Source organism: Pelobates fuscus, chromosome 1, assembly GCF_036172605.1.
Source record: "Pelobates fuscus isolate aPelFus1 chromosome 1, aPelFus1.pri, whole genome shotgun sequence".
Lineage (NCBI taxonomy): Eukaryota > Metazoa > Chordata > Amphibia > Anura > Pelobatidae > Pelobates > Pelobates fuscus.
Window position 1 is genome coordinate 450,608,805 of NC_086317.1, and position 16,396 is coordinate 450,625,200.

The following is a 16,396-nucleotide window of genomic DNA, read 5'->3' on the forward strand; positions in this document are numbered from 1 at the left end:
AGGGTATTTAAAACGGGGTATGTCCAGTCTTTTTTAGTAGCCACCTAGTCACAAACACTGGCCAAAGTTAGCATTTATATTTGTTTGTGTGTTAAAAATGCAAAAACCGCTAACTTTGGCCGGTGTTTGTGACTAAGTGGCTACTAAAAAAGGCTGAACATACCCCATTTGCAATACCTTGGGTTGTCTTCTTTTGTAAATGGTATGCCATCATGGGGCTAATTCTCATTCCTTGGCTACCATACGCTGTCAAAGGCAACCTAACCAATCTGACAAATTTCAATAAAAAAAAAAAAAGTAAAATCAAGCCTTATATTTGACCCTGTAACTTTCACAAACACTATAAAACCTCTACATGTGGGGTACTGTTATACTCAGGAGACTTCGCTGAACACAAATATTAGTGTATCAGAACAGTAAAATATATCACAGCAATAATATCCTCAGTGAAAGAGCTGTTTGTGTGTGAAAAATGCAAAAAACTTCACTTTCACTGACAATATCATCGCTGTGATATGTTTTACTGTTTTGAAACACTAATATTTGTGTTCAGCGAAGTCTCCCGAGTAAAACAGTACCCCCATGTACAGGATTTAGGGTGTCATAGAAAGTTACAGGGTTAAGCACAGTGCTAGCAAATTAAATTATCTGGACTTTTGGCCTGGGTTGGCAGGCAGGTCCCTCAAATTGCAATCATTAAAATTACTTAATTAGGTAAAAATATTACATAAATATGCACGTAGAATTTTAATATATATACATATTTATATATTTGACGTCTACGTGTATATTTATGAAATTATTAATGTAATTTTGTATGTGGACATATGTATATTTCGTATTATTTTTATTTATTTATTTATACATAGATATATATATCATTACATTCTAAGTGTATTTTGATATAAATATATATATATCAATATCAAAATACTGTTAGAATAAAATTGAATATATATATAATTTTTTTTTAATTATTTTTATTTTTTGTTATTTATTTTTATTAACATATTATTTGTATTTTATAATAATATATATATACCATATATATAGTTATTATATATATTGTATATATTCGTGTGTAATTTAAATATAAGTGTATTTTTATATTAATATACGTATAAATAAATATAAAAATACACTTAGTGTGACATTATATATATGATACATATACATATATTATATATATAGATATAATACATGTATATATATCATATATATATACACATATTATAATTTTTTTTACACTGATTGTTTTTTTTTTTTTACTTTATTTTATGATTTTACACTTGCAGGGAGACTGCCTGTCAGCACAGACAGTCCCCCTGCAGGCAGATACAAAGACCCCTATTGCGGTCATGTGATCGAGTGATCACATGGCCGTGGGGTCCTGATCTGCCGAGGGGGGACTGCCCGGGCAGACAGGCAGTCCCCCTGGACCGGGAGGAGAGCTGATCGCCGCCGTGGGACCGACGGCGATCAGGTAAGTAGCCCAAAACCGTTATGACGGTTCAGGACCGTCAGCGGTCCAAACGCACGTTTTACCGCTGACGGTCCTGAACCGTCAGCGGTCCTGAAGGGGTTAAATGGCAATATAATTTTGTTATAAAAAAAAAAGTGTGAGAAATTAGGAAATGTTATTTTTCAAGTTCTGCATGGCATTTTAACTTGGAATGTCATAAACTGTTTGCTTTTGCTGCAAAAAAATACACACATTTGTGTTCAGTGATGTCTCATGAGTAAAAACAGTACTCCCCCATGTACAGGTTTTATTGAGTTTTAAACGGTTGCAGGGTTAATTATAGAGCTTGCCAATTTCAGTTTTTACATTGAAATTTGCCATATTTGTTTGCTGGGCCTATGTACCTTTGAGACCATATGGCAAAGGAATGAAAATTACTCCCTTCATGGCATACATTTGCAAAAGTAGACAACACAAGGTATTAAAAATGGGGTATGTCCAGTCTTTTTTTGTTTTTGTTTGTTTAGTCCCAGACCCTGGCCAAATATGTTAGTGGATCTGCCTGACAACCCAGACAGTCAGAGATGTAAATGGCTGATTCGGTTGTGTGATTGCAGTATTATTGAGATCAGATGCGGATGTGTAGGATTTGCTGCAAGCGAACTGCCTCCCCCTGATCAGGATCGCAACAGAAGGTTAGTATTCAGCTCCTGTGAGGTAGGATCATTATGGTGTGCTATGCCACCCTAAAGGCGTTAAAGCCCTCCTTTAGCAGGACAGCATTGCACACCCTAATAGCGTTAAATGGTTAAAGACCCTTTATCAAAATGGTTTATATACACCTCCAAATGTGAAATAGCAGGACATCCAATGCTGGCACTTGCGTCTTTCAGGATCAGTTTGTGTTGATGCTATGAGATAGCATTGTTCCTTAACCCCTTAAGGACACATGACATGTGTGACATGTTATGATTCCCTTTTATTCCAGAAGTTTGGTCCTTAAGGGGTTAAAGGACCATTATAGGCACCCAGACCACTTCAGCTCAATGAAGTGGTCTGGGTGCCAGGTCCCTCTAGTTTTAACCCTGCAGCTGAAAACATAGCATTTTTTTTTTTAGAGAAACTGCTATGTTCACTCTGAGGGTTAATCCAGCCTCTAGTGGCTGTCTCACTGACAGCCGCTAGTGGCGCTTCCGCGATTCTCACTGTGAAAATCACAGTGAGAAGACGCTGGACGTCCATAGGAAAGCATTGAGTAAGGCTTTCCTATGGGCGGTTTGAATGCGCTCGTGGATGCGCATTCGGGGCTGATGTCGACAGAGGGAGGAGCGTTCCCCAGCACCGAGGGAGCCCAGCGCTGGAGAAAGGAAAGTGGCTGAAGGGGTTTTAACCCCTTCAGCCCAGCGGAAGGGGGGCCCTTAGGATGGGGCTGACCTAATGACCCTATAGTGCCAGGAAAACGAGTTTAATCACTTTAAGGCATGGGTCCTCAAACTCCGGCCCCCCAGATGTTGCTGAACTACAACTCCCATGATTCTCTGGCTATCTATGTAATTCAAAGAATCATGGGAGTTGTAGTTCAGCAACATCTGGGGGGGCCAGAGATTGAGGACCCGTGCTTTAAGGGATTAACTTGGTAACAGACTTTTACATGTATCAAAAGATGTTATAAATGATTTTGCCTCTAACAAAGCATATTTTTTTTTGTATTTGAAATATAAGAAGTGCAATATCTTCTTTTCTTGATATAGGTGTAACTACGAAAAAGGCAACCCCTGTGGCAACAACCAATGCTCCCGTAAAGCCGACTTCTGCAAAAGCCACATCTGCTGCTATAACAACAGCAAGTATGTATTTAGGGCAAATTTATCACCTTTTAAAAAGGCCTGTTCAGAAAGCTATGCCCATATGTGTTATACGGTCATTGCCATGGACAAAGGAATGAGTTTCCCTCTAGTGTTGGCTGCAGTCTGTATGTTGTGCTTTAACTACATTGAAGATGGCCGTTATTAAATATAAAGAAAATGTAATCCGTTAAATTCCTTAAAATATTTTTAAAATATATGTATTCAAAATAATGGGTTGAGGGGGGAATAGTAAAGGGGAAAACATAATCTTGACCAAGAATATTTACTTTTCTTTAAAAAAACAAACCAGAAGTAAATAGAAAACCTCCAGCCACCATAACTACTACTGCGTTTTGTAGTGGTTATAGTTTTAAGAGTGTTTAGACACACCCTGATTGTAAGGAGTCAAGCTGTTTTAGATTGTTTTGACTCCATACCTTGGTTCTGCCAAGCTTCAGACCCTGTCTCCCACCTCTGCAAGAGAAGCTCTGTTTAAGCTCAGCCTGGTGACACGGTCTGCTTATGAGCCTGCCCTGCCCTGCATGGCTTGGCTGAGGAAGGCTAATAGTATTCTTCTGGTTCTGTGGCTGAGGAAGTGGAGCGGTGCCTGGTAGCCACCAAGTAAGAAGTGAAAACCTCCTAAAACTGTTTGATTGCTTACAATAGGAGTTACCAGGGCACTCCAGGCACCATAACCACTGTAGAGCATTGTAGTCGTTATGGTACTTAGAATGTTCCTTTTAATAAGTGGGGAAAAAAGGGGTATGAGTGGGTTTAATCTTGACTAAAATCCCAAGTAAAACATAATTTTTAAAATCCCAAGTAAAACATAATTTTTATTAATTTTGACAAAGTGTGTGTGTGTGTGTGTGTGTGTGTATATATATATATATATATATATGTGTGTGTGTGTGTGTGTGTGTGTGTGTCCTAAGTTGGTACCCTTATGTGGGATTGCCATATTTAAGGATACCAGATATGGGAGTAATTTAGCAGATAGCTCTCATATTTGGTATCCTTAAATTCAGCCCTCATGTATTTGCCGACACTTGCTGTAGAACATAGTATTGTTTGCAGAAGCATAGTTTGTTTGAAGAGACATTAGTCACCCAAACCTCTGAGAAGACGTCTACCCAGCATATCCAAATACAAAAACACACACTTCCTTTGCATACTTTCAAGTACGACATCATTCTTACACTTTTGCACAAGCCCAACAATGTTAATTTACCATGCGATATGCCATTGCAAAAATAAAGAGAAAAAAAAAAACACACTTCTACAGCACTACCAATTGGGATTTACATAACCATATAAAAATCGAGATAAACGAGACTGAAACGCAATCAAACACAGACCGTGGGATAAACCAGCAGGAATTTAAACAGCCCTAATCTTTTACAGCCATTTCTTTCATCAGTTGCAACATCATGAATCAAATGTCTATTTCTAACACTATAATGCCGTAGGGGAAATTTAGGTGACCGGCCCCCTCTGCCATGGTTAAAAAGGTGTGATTACTTTAAATATCTGCCTCGCAGTGCTGGCCTCTGGCGTCATACTCAGAGAAAATCGAGATCAATAGCATATCATTGGGAGGCTAGTGTGCTTGCACAGTAAAACTCCACTCTACAGCAATTAGATGATATCTATGAGTCCATCCAATTATATAGAGTTTTACTCCACTATTTTGGTGAAAGGGCCCCTAGTGACATTCCCATTCAGCTGCAAGGTTAAAACGGGGGAGAGGAAGACACATGACATTCATTTCCTTGTCGCATTCTTGCATACATACAGCCACATATGTAAAAAAACAATGAAAATCATACCCTCTCACAAGCAGGGGAAAGTTGGGTGGCTGCAGGGCAGCGAAGTCAATACGGGTACAATTTGCACAGGGTACACAATAGTAAAATAAAATCATGCCCAAAGGGAGAATCAATAAAGTGGGGAAACTTTGGAGATAATTGCAAATAAACAGCTAAGGGAAAAAAAATATTCCATGGGAAAGCTGAATTTTCTTTGCTGCTACTAAAAAGCAACGAAAAAGTGCTATATAGCGGCTTATATTAGTAAAATTATTCTACACATATCATTTTGCTCCAAATTTCCTTGATAAATACAGCCAAATCCATTAATTGCACTAGAGCAAAATCTGATTCCAGTTTCTTTTGATCCAGATTCTACAGCATCGTCTTCATTAATAAAGGTCTCTGGATTTGACTTGGGCAGTTTCGTAGGAGGCATTGTACTGACCATTGGAATTCTTGCCCTGGGCTACTTTGGGTGTAGATTCTATAACTCCAGGAGGGGAGTTCGCTACAGGACCATGTAAGTCATCCTATTTTTAAGTTTCACGTGTGTGTATTTTATGTTTTGAAAGTAATTTAGACATAAAGCACACTCTGGATTTTTATGATCATAAAAAAACATCCCTTAAAGAGAAACTTGCACTTCACAGTTTTTTTTATATATATATTATGGCTACTTATCTTCTCACTAATAGTCTGAAATGAAAGTATCTTCACATTCTAAATAGTAAGAAAGTAACAGTGGGATGTAAGATAAGGATAGTTTACACAGGGTATTAACAGGAGTAGGAAACTGAAGGTCCTATTGTGAACGTGCACACGGCACGTATCTATCATAGAATACCTAGGCACTGACGATAAATCTCGCTGAAGAACTCCAGATTGCTAATACTACTGGCTGTTAGATTACTGCAATAAAAATGCTAATAGCTCATATGTAAATGATGGGTCCCTGAGATCCCTCGCTCCGAGTGACTCACGGCAGCAGTAAATCTCGCTGAAGAACTCCCGGATACTAGTCCTACTAGGCTATTTAATGTCTACAATTATGTATTGCTAGTAGCTGATATGAAAATGATCAGTCCCTGAGATCTCTCACTCCGAGTGACTTCCGGCAGCAGCAGCTGCCATGCAGTAACTACCTCCTAAGGCAGAGACAATTAAATAAGAACCCAAATGTTATATAAATAAGCCCAAAAAAACACCAAATAAAGTGGAATTAGAAAGTAAAGTGTACAAGACGCCCAACGCGCGTTTTGTCGCTACTACAATGCGCCTTTGTCCGAGGAAGCCATGCAGGCTGCCTTTCTACTAAGACTCAATCTTCCTATATAGGAAAAGCCCTTTTACTGGGGTACTGGTTGATTTTGTGCCTCAAAATGAATACCCTTTCTTCCATTCTGGATATGTCCTGTTATTTTTATTCCTTTATCTTATACAGTGGCAGTGCCTGGAGATATCACATTAAATCATGTTTGACTAATGGTCCTTTCCTTCCTACAGAGCACTCCAACAGGCAGACAGTTGTTTATGCTTGTGGCCAAAAATTAAATATAATTTCTACTGCAATCATTGCTGAATGTTAAATGTTTCCTAAACTGGAATGGGAGAAAGACAGTACAATATAAACTGACCAATACAAAAGGTTAAGTGGGCCCTACCCGTGAGCAGAGATCTAACCCAAGAACATCGTTTATAGAGAGTACTTTGCTAGAGAGCCTGTGAGCTTACAATCTAAAGGTTCAAATTGGGAGATGAGATGAGCGGTAGTAGAGGAATTTGGAGGTCATGGCACTTTTTCTTGTGAACTGGCCACAATCAGGGCTTTTCAGTAATTCTGAGAATTAACCAAGCAATTTCACATATTACAACAAGATAAATTAATTAAAGTCTCCAATTCATCTTGGCCTTTCCCCACAATCCCCAGTTTAGTGCAATAAACCCATTAGTGTTTGCAATTAAGCAGTTCCAAGGTATGAAACTTTATTTCTATGTTTATTTTTCTTGTTTGTGACAGAGAAGAGCACGAAGCAATCATTTAGGATGAAGTAACGGTATGAAGTTTATTCACCAATTCCCTCCGCATCCAGCTTTTGTCTTTGAATCTGGCACCAAAATGGATAAATACAAACTTTAGTGTATGCATTGCAATTATTATTTTTTTTTCTTCTGCTATCATTATATCAGCAAATGTACGTTTTTTGGGGTGGGGTGGGGTGTTTGTCTATATACAATGTATGTAAAGGTGAATGAGCCAGGCTTACATTCCGATGTTAGTGTGCATCCTTCTCTACATATATAGCATTCCTTCTTTTTTCTTTTTGAAATTACAAATATCAGTTTTGAGCAATAATATGTTAATATTGTGTATTAATATCATATGTAAAAGAAATGACTGTTATGTTAAGTGCTGTGAAACAAAATCATTCTTATCGTTATATTAAGGAAATTACACTTCTTAAAGGATTTGGGTTTTTTACTTCAAGAAACATCCGCACCTGAAAAAGAACTCCTATTTTGTAGCATTCTTATTAAAAATGAGTGTTGACTCTCCATATGAGATGACAATCATAGAATATACAGCTCTGAGGCTGCTGTGTCTGCAGTAACTTACTTTCTTGGTGGAGAAAGTATATTTTGTATTTTTTTTTTTTAATTGTTCACATCAATGTTCCCCTGCAGCCAGTAAAACTATCAGATGTGTTATCTTGTCAATACTTTCTGGTTTATCCATATAAACCTATTGAGAATCAAAAATCTGAGCTGCAAATATAGGTAGAGTTTGCTGATTTAGAGAACTTCTCAAACACTGCTATAGTCACCGCTAAGCTATCTTCGCATTATTTAAGCCACTCAGAGTTTAGCAAATAACCAAGTGTATCTAAAAGAAGTATGAAATTCCCTAAATTAACAATAAATCTCTTAGCTCTGATATTCGTCCATTGCCCACTACATCATCCAGGACATGTCTTGGATGATGTAGACGGTTAAGTAGCTACACATTCTGTTAAGCTGCAAATAATGTTGCACACATATTCACCGTGTTTTTTGGAAATGATTTAAGCTGAGATTTTTTTGGTTCAAAAATTGTCACTTGTGTATTTAGTAAATTAACAAAAAACAAAAAGAATAATGCACATTTCGTATAACCAAAGGCACAAATATATGTATTTCTTGAATACATCTATTATTTGTCTTGGTTTTTTCTAAACCCCCACCTGATACAGCTGGTTTTATAAACTGAAGTATTTTTTTATTTTTTACTTGTAATTCGTAATGATTGCCTCAGTACTAATGCAGTTGATTTGTTAACCTGTAGCAACATGACAAGCGATCTGTATTCTTTATAATTGCTGATGCTGCAGTATACAATTTTATGTCATTTTCTTTTTGCCAATTTATTTTTTTGGCCTGTTGCAACGTGTAATATTGAGAACAGTTTGTTGTCTATTAGTTAAAGTGGGGAAAAAGTTACATTATATTATGTTGGGTATCTTGTCACAATTATATGGGTACAGTATAGATTAGTACCGGCTAACCTTGGCGCTTCGGTTATTTAAGCATCATGGTTAATGTAGTTCACAGTGAAGGGAATCCAGCGCTCTCTGTTATGGTTATATACTGCTTTGACCTCTTGCTGCTTTGATGCAGTCACTTTGTTACAAAATCAGATGTGGAACTTGGAGAAATCAAAAAACATTTCTAATGCACTGATCACCCCATTCCCCTTTTGTCTTTATATTCTACACCCCAATGGAGTATCACAGGTCAAGTAAATTGTTAATCCCTCAGCACTGACAGATTATGGCCGCAATTTCAATGTTTATGGATAAGCTCTTCAAATGGATTAATGTTTTTGGCTAAACTTATAAAATTATTTTTGTTTTCTTCAAATTATAGAAATTGGGGGGGGGCGCAGACACCTTATTATAAGTAATATAATTAACAAAGTAAAATCTTGTTTATCCAAAAGTATTAAATTGAGGCCTATATTGTTTTGCCATTTCCACCTTAGTACTGTGTCAAGCCATGCTGGATATGGATAATATCATTCCATGTTTTATGAAACTTTAGCATTCCTTCACAAACCAGACTGTGTAGGATTTTGTGTTAGCCCAGTTATGTTAGAATGGAGATAAAGATAAAACCCGGACTATCGAACCTTAGAGCTTGGTTGAAAACGGCTATGGATTTTAAAACCTTATGTTCCATGAGGTTTCACATTTGCTAAAAATATTAAAAACATTCAAGACGTTCATGCAATAAAATCGCACATTTTGTGGGGGGGCAAGGGGGGGGGGGGGATTCTGTCTTTCAAAGAGCCATATAGCTAAAACCAAACAATCTTGAATGACCCAAAAAATGGCACTTCAATGTTATATGCTATGGAGATCATCCCCGGGTATGTCTAACAAGATAATGTATAACAATGGTATCCAACCCATTGCTCAAGGGACGCCAATAGACAAAGACTTAGTCTTTTACCAATTCTGTTTCTACGAGATACTGACAAAACCTGTGAACTGTTAGTGAGCTTTGAGCACTGAGTGTGGAACCACTGATTAATGCAATTAAAAGTTCACTTTCACTTTGTTGTATTTAAAAAGATTAATTCTAGCAAAGATCTGGATTGGTCCTGTGGAATGTTTGTTTTCTCCGATTCTTCTTGTATTTTGGTTACATTTGTCATTTTAATACTTTGTACTGTACTATTGAAACTTTGGAAAGTCAAATATTTTGGGTCAAATATAGACTAAAATAAATCTGCAGACTTTACATATAATATTTTAAAACTAAATTTATATTTTTAATGTGCCTTTTGAAAAATGTTTAAATATATTCTTGATTTGCCTTTTTTGCCTAAATAAAGAGTAATTTGCACTGTTAGATTGTTGTGTTTTCAGTATGTTGTTAATCCAAAATTTCCAAAACGGATCAACATCTTTTCCATCTTTTATAAAGTCCAATATATCACCTTGTGTATCATACACCAACATTTCGTAAACACTTCTGGAATCGAATGTCAGAGGTTGTTCACTAAATGTACTATCCAAAACAGAACCAACACTGATTTGATCCATGTGAGCTTGAACAAGAGGCCATCAAAACAAATTGCACAAAATCAGCAGATCAGCTTACCAGCCTGTTCAACGGTAGCTAGCATGGAGGACTTGCAGTAGCCTTAGCATGTGTCTTTTCTCATTGCAGCTTCACACCGGTAACACTGTAGTTTTTAATTTATTAACAGTTTGTGGACAAGGTTTTGGGGTCTTCTGCCATCATGTATATATCTTGTTGGGGGTTGTGGGGAGGGGACAACTGTGGTTTCAATTGATCTATTTTCTAAAGGCCAATTAGAAACAAATTCTTGTAGTCACACTGAAGGTCTTTATGTTTGGAATTACCTGGTTCCTTTAAAAAAATATTTGTGTAATAAAACAAATGATGGTCCACTGGGATGCGCTTGTTCCATTATTAGGTAAGGGGAATAAGAATAGAATCAAACAGGGCTTCCCCTTATGTTTACTGGCATCTGTGTGTAGAGGGATGACCAACATAGACAAACTGGGGGAACAAAAAAACATAAGCAGTTTTCTTCTCAATTCTTAACAAAATATCATTTGGTAGGTAAAACCAAACTTTCCTAGCTTGTTGCCAATGTATGTGGTATCAAGCAATTTTGTATAAACTTGATCTGCAATCAATTAAAATGCTTGAAATGAAGTCAGCATCTACATGCGCAAGAAGTCTGAAATTCCTTTCTGTGCTTTCAAAATGACCAATTGGATTAAATTCTCTCCCAAGTGCGGAGTTTGATATATTTATTAAAAGAACACTACCTGCACCATAACCACAACTGCCCTGGCATCCTTCCATGGGAAGTAGTCAATTTAAGAATGGCTTGACAACTCTCCTAGAGTCCACTGGGCACCTGCCCTGTCTCCCATCGATCCAGAAGTTCTGGAAGGAGATTGTTGGCTCCACAGAGCTTAGTCCTGCTCTGTCACCTGACTACTCTCATCCAATGACAGTGGCCCTGCATGGCTGGGCTTAACACAGTGGCAGGAAAATAGTGAGACCTAGGTACGCTGTCAGGCTCTTATTAAATAGTTTTCTTTAAACAGCCAATTTTCATATTTTACTTTTGTAGGCATTTCTGAAAATGAATGGCTAGTTTTTTCTTTTCAATTCTGAAGTGTGGGGAAAAAACACTTGAATCCAGTGTATGCATTACCAAACTAGACCACAAGATGTTGCTGTTACTTGAGAAAGACAGACTAACACAGAACTAGAATATAGACCTAACATTCTACCTCTAATTGTATTAATACTATAATGATAAAAGCGCCAACACATACCACAGCGCTGTACTGGGGTACAATTGGTAAAAAAAAAAAAAAGCATTTGAGACAATACAAAGTTTGTCAACCAGATACAGGGGGAGTTGAGGGCCCTATTCCCATGAGAATGTACAATCTAAATTAGGGGTGCCCAAAAGGTAGAACTATAACTCCTATGACACTTTGCATGCCTTTAGAATGGCATAGCATCATGGAAGTTGTAATTTTAAATCCTCTCGAGATCTACCTTTTTGGCACCCCTGATCTAGATCAATGTAGTACACAGCAAACACAAATATAAAATGCCATGCAGACACGGACATCATAATGATGCTATCATAAAAAGCTTTGTTTACAATTTAATGGATACTGTGCATCAGTTATCTGCCAACAATGTTAACTCCAGGTGTGCAGTATGGACAGCCACTTCCACAGTGAAACCCTAAGAAGTTTCAGCCGCTGTAGAACCATTTATGTGATGAATCATTGCTTTTTGATGTGGGACACTGTAGGCACCCAGACCACTTCAGCTCATTGAATTGGTCTGGGTGCAAACTCCCATTACCCTTAACCCTGAACATGCAATGATTGCAGTTTTTATAAAACCAGACGGCCACTAGAGGGACTTCCGGGCTCATAGGCGTTGTATGGTCGCCTAAACAACACTGGCCGTCCTCACCACTATGCATGACGACTTACAGCATCACCGGAATCCCCATAGGAAAAGCATTGAGGAAATCCTAATGTGAGCGCATTAAATCTCCCCCACCGGCTGAAGTCGATGGGGGGAGCTGAGCCAGCACCAAGGGACATCGGCACTGGGCCCATGTAAGAGGGGATTTTTAACCCTTTTTGCACTGCGGGCATGGGAGGAACCTTGACAGAGGGGAAAGCTATAGTACCAGGAAAATAAGTTTGCTTTCCTGGCACTATAGTTTACTTTTAAATGCAACCTTTTTCTGTGTTTTTTTTTAATTTATTTTTATTCGTTTCTGCGACCTTCACCTATTTTCTTTTTATTTATTTTTTAAATACATTATTCTTACGTAAACACTTATTATAATCTTCAATATTTATTACACATTTTTACTTTTTCTTTTCAATTATACTCTTTTAAGGCACTCTATTAAAACCACTGAAAGGTGAAGTGAATAACATAGATAATATAATCACAATAGCACCTGTCAAGGGGTGGATATGTTGGGCAGCAGGTTGTCATTTCTTGGTTTTCATGTGTGGAAGAAAAAAAATCTGAGTACCAAATAGTGATGGCCAGACCAGATCATCTCTAAAACGGAAAGTCTTGTGAGGTGTTCCCAGCATGCAGTAGTTGTTACCTACCAAAAGTGGTAAAAGGAAGGACAACCGCTGAATCAGCATCAGGGTTATTGGCACCCAAAACTCATTGATTCTCTTTCTTTTATTGAGGCATAAAGTTATATGGGAACAGAAAAAAGAAGGGGGGACAGTTAAGACACATTTCAAAATGTGAAGCGACTGCCTCTTTTTTGTTTTTTTAAAAGAACAAGTAAATCACTTACATATCTATAACTGTGTGGTATAAATTATCAAGGCAATACTGAAGCTGCTCTAGTAACAGTATAGGTAGTGTGGGTATAACAAGTTAGATACTGAAGCAGGCTAATGTGGTTAGATTAGTAAGTAGTAGTGGACGCATAATGTACATAGGCTGCTTATCCAAAATGTGTTATATTCTCGTGTTGGTAAAGGGATGATGGTCAACAGGCTTGATAGGTCAGAAGGTATGAAATATATGGCGGTGATATGTGGGTTAGCCGGAGGTGGGGCAATAGCCCTGGACAAGTTAAATGCTATCATCCCCAAGTGGATCTATTCAGAAACGTCAGGCCTGCTGTAAACCATTAGTAATGCTGTACAGTGGGTTTTAATAGGCCCTTAATTGTGTCATGGCAGTTCTAGTCCAACATAGTGCTGTTGCTGACATGCAGGGTTCGTCTGCAACGTAAGTGGTGCGGTCGGTGATCCGGGTACGTTATGTCTCACGGTCAAGAGTGTCCGTGAGCGGGTCCTACAGGTCGATGAGTCCTCCGTCAGCCGATGCCCTTGCGGAGTGCGAAGGAACCTAGTAGTTGGGGCCACCCCCTGCGGGCATTATGGTACCTGTTGAGAAGCCGCTCTCCGGTCCCCGGGTGCTGGGGAGGCCTGCACCAGCGTACCACAGACTCGGGGCCGGGTCTCCCCTTTGTCGGGCGCCTCTGGAAGCCCGGGTGTTCTGCCGCCGCCAGCGGCAGTCGGGCTTCGGGCGCTGTGGTTGGTGCTTTGGAGATATTCTCCGGTTGGCCGTCTTCCCAGATCGGCCCTGAGGGCGGACAGCAGTGGCAGCTCTACACGCGGTGTCTTGGTGCTGCCCGTTCTCATGCCGTCTCCTCCGCTTGTTATGCTCGCTGGTTTTTTTTTTAGGGGTAGGCTTCCGCACAGTGTTTAGGCAGGTTGTAGCTGCTGCTCGTTGGGCAATGCGGAGCCAGAAGTTATGGCAGATGGCATTAAACCTGGCCTCGAATAGATCCTCCCAGGGAGTGTCCTGTTCGTCGGGCTTGGTATTCCACGTGGCGGCCATCTTGGACGCGCCATGGGTCCCCTGTCGGGCGGTGCCCTCATCCTCCGGTTCCCCTGAGGTGCTCATCCTTCCACCTTGAGTGGACTGGGATATCCCCCACAGATCTAGGCGGGGGGGGGTCAGAGTGCTGCGGGTTCGCCGGTCGACGCCAGACGCCTGTGCTGAATCAGTCTCTCGTGCGGAAGACACTGGATGTTTTAGACTTAAATTAAGGTATATACCGGACTGCACACATTAATTTGGATCAAGAGCAAAAAACAAATGTGAGGAAGGCTGAACTTGATGGACGCAAGTCTCTTTTCAGCTATGTAACTATGTAATTTAATAATGCTCAGTTGACACACTCGACTTATTAGCACAGCTCTTATTAACTCAGTGGAGCTATCGGGATGCAGGAGACAAGTGTGATCCAGTTAAGTTGTTAAACTGATCTAACACAGTATGACAAATTACACCGTGATGATGGCTGCGCAGTCCTGGCACCATAACATCATCAGTGTATTTTAGTGGTTATGGTGTTTGGAGTTTCCCTTCAATAAATACTCACCATATATAAAGTGTAAAAATAACAGAGAACCAACTCCCAGGTGCACACCCTAATTAAATATGCTGGGCACACCCATGAGAGGTATAAAGATCACACTTGTAAATCCGTAACTGGTAATCAGGAATGTAATGTTATTAGCTTGAAGGCTAGCGGGTCATCAGTTTATTTACCATAAAACATGTTCTGATTTGTTCATTAAATTCATCGGCAAACAAACAGGCAAAGTAAAATATTCAAATGTAATGAATCACGGAATTTTAGTGAATCAAACACAAACTGCAAAATGTATGCAAAATGCTTGTCCATTTTCATTTTACTACAGTTTGCTGTTAAGGGAATTCATTTCTTTTAATCAATTTTGGAGTTATTTAAAGGAACACTCTGGGCACAAATTCAACTTTAATCAATGCATTAGGTTTTGGCCTCATTAACTGGCTGTATTTTTGCATTCTCAAATATTTTATAGTTTTTATACAAAAAGTAAAACGTATTTAGTTTAATGCTGCGCCATAAGCCAGCCTCCTTAGCCACACCTCCTCACCCAAGAAAAAGACTTCCTTATTAAACGTACGGACACAGCTCAGCCAATTACAGCGGTGAACTACAAACCACCTCCATTAGAAGATGAGACACAGACACACAGAGAGATATAGTAAAGATATCTACCTGTTTGTAGTTTGTCTGCTTCCAGGTTATGAATTAAAGGGACACTATAGGAACCCGGACAACTTTATGTCATTGAAGTGATCTGGGGGCGGTGTCCCTATCCCCTTAACCGTGCATCTAAAAACATGATAGTTTAGAGAAACTGTAATGTTTACATTGCAGGGTTAAGTCTACTTCTAGTGGCTGTCTACTATATCAGAGTTTAACCATGTGAAACGACACTAGAGGCCTAACGCGCATTAGGTTCCTCCTCGCGGTGACACTCGTGGAGTATTTAAAGGTTTTCTTTAATCCATCGATAGCCACTGTGGTGGGGCCAGAGGGACACTTTAGTGTTAGAAATATGGCTTTGTATTGGCAGTGCTGTAAGTGTGAGTTGTGTGCATACATATAATAAGGACGTCTTTCTGGCATAAAGGGGCACGGCAAAGGAAGTCAGCATTCTGTAATGTACATACATTTTTGTTGTGCAAAAACTGTAAATATTTGAGCATGCAAAAAATACTGCATATTAGTTAGCCAAAAGCTAACATATACATTAAAGTATTATTGGTGTCCAGAGTGTCCCTTTAAATGGCTGTTTCTTTGGAATTGGCCAGTTTTGTGTAAATGTTTCAGCACATGCTTATTTGCTCGGAAGTCAAGTAACACATTTAGGACTAATCGCTACACCTAAATAAGAACCCAAAGCCACTATACGAGTCCTCACGAGATGCCAATTACACGTGCAGACCCAATAATGCAGATGAGCTATCCCACGACCAGAACAATTATTACTTTATAGTTCAAATGTCAAGCAGCAAATCTGTAGCAAGTACTCACTCTGGCATCCGCTATAAAAGGTCCCCAGTGATCATCGTCTTAAGCAAGTAGTGGACTAAATGTGTCCGGTTTGATTTAAATTATAAAAGACAAAAACCTTTATTTCCCCTTCAGGGTCTTCTTAAAAAAGTGAATGCAAAAAGGGCAATAAAAGAACATAACATGCAGGTATATTGCTAGGTGTGTAGCATGTCTACTTGTCTCATGCAAAAGTCTTAATCCAGACAAATATCGGGGCGGCAAAATGCATTTTCGTCTGTGTAAACAAAAATGCTTGCACCGGTCCTGGCTGCTAATGTGT

The 16,396-nt window shown here is 39.0% G+C and overlaps 1 protein-coding gene across 1 annotated transcript in view; it reads left to right on the plus strand.

Moving 5' to 3' along the window:
• Nucleotides 1-3,431, plus strand: part of LOC134598929 (UV excision repair protein RAD23 homolog B-like) — a 40,839-nt gene extending 37,408 nt beyond the window's left edge. The window contains exon 3 of the mRNA XM_063444927.1: nt 3,214-3,431. Coding sequence (XP_063300997.1) covers nt 3,214-3,407 — 194 coding nt within the window. The 3' untranslated portion in view covers nt 3,408-3,431. The remainder of the gene's footprint in view (nt 1-3,213) is intronic.
• The last annotated feature ends 12,965 nt before the right edge of the window (nt 3,432-16,396 follow it).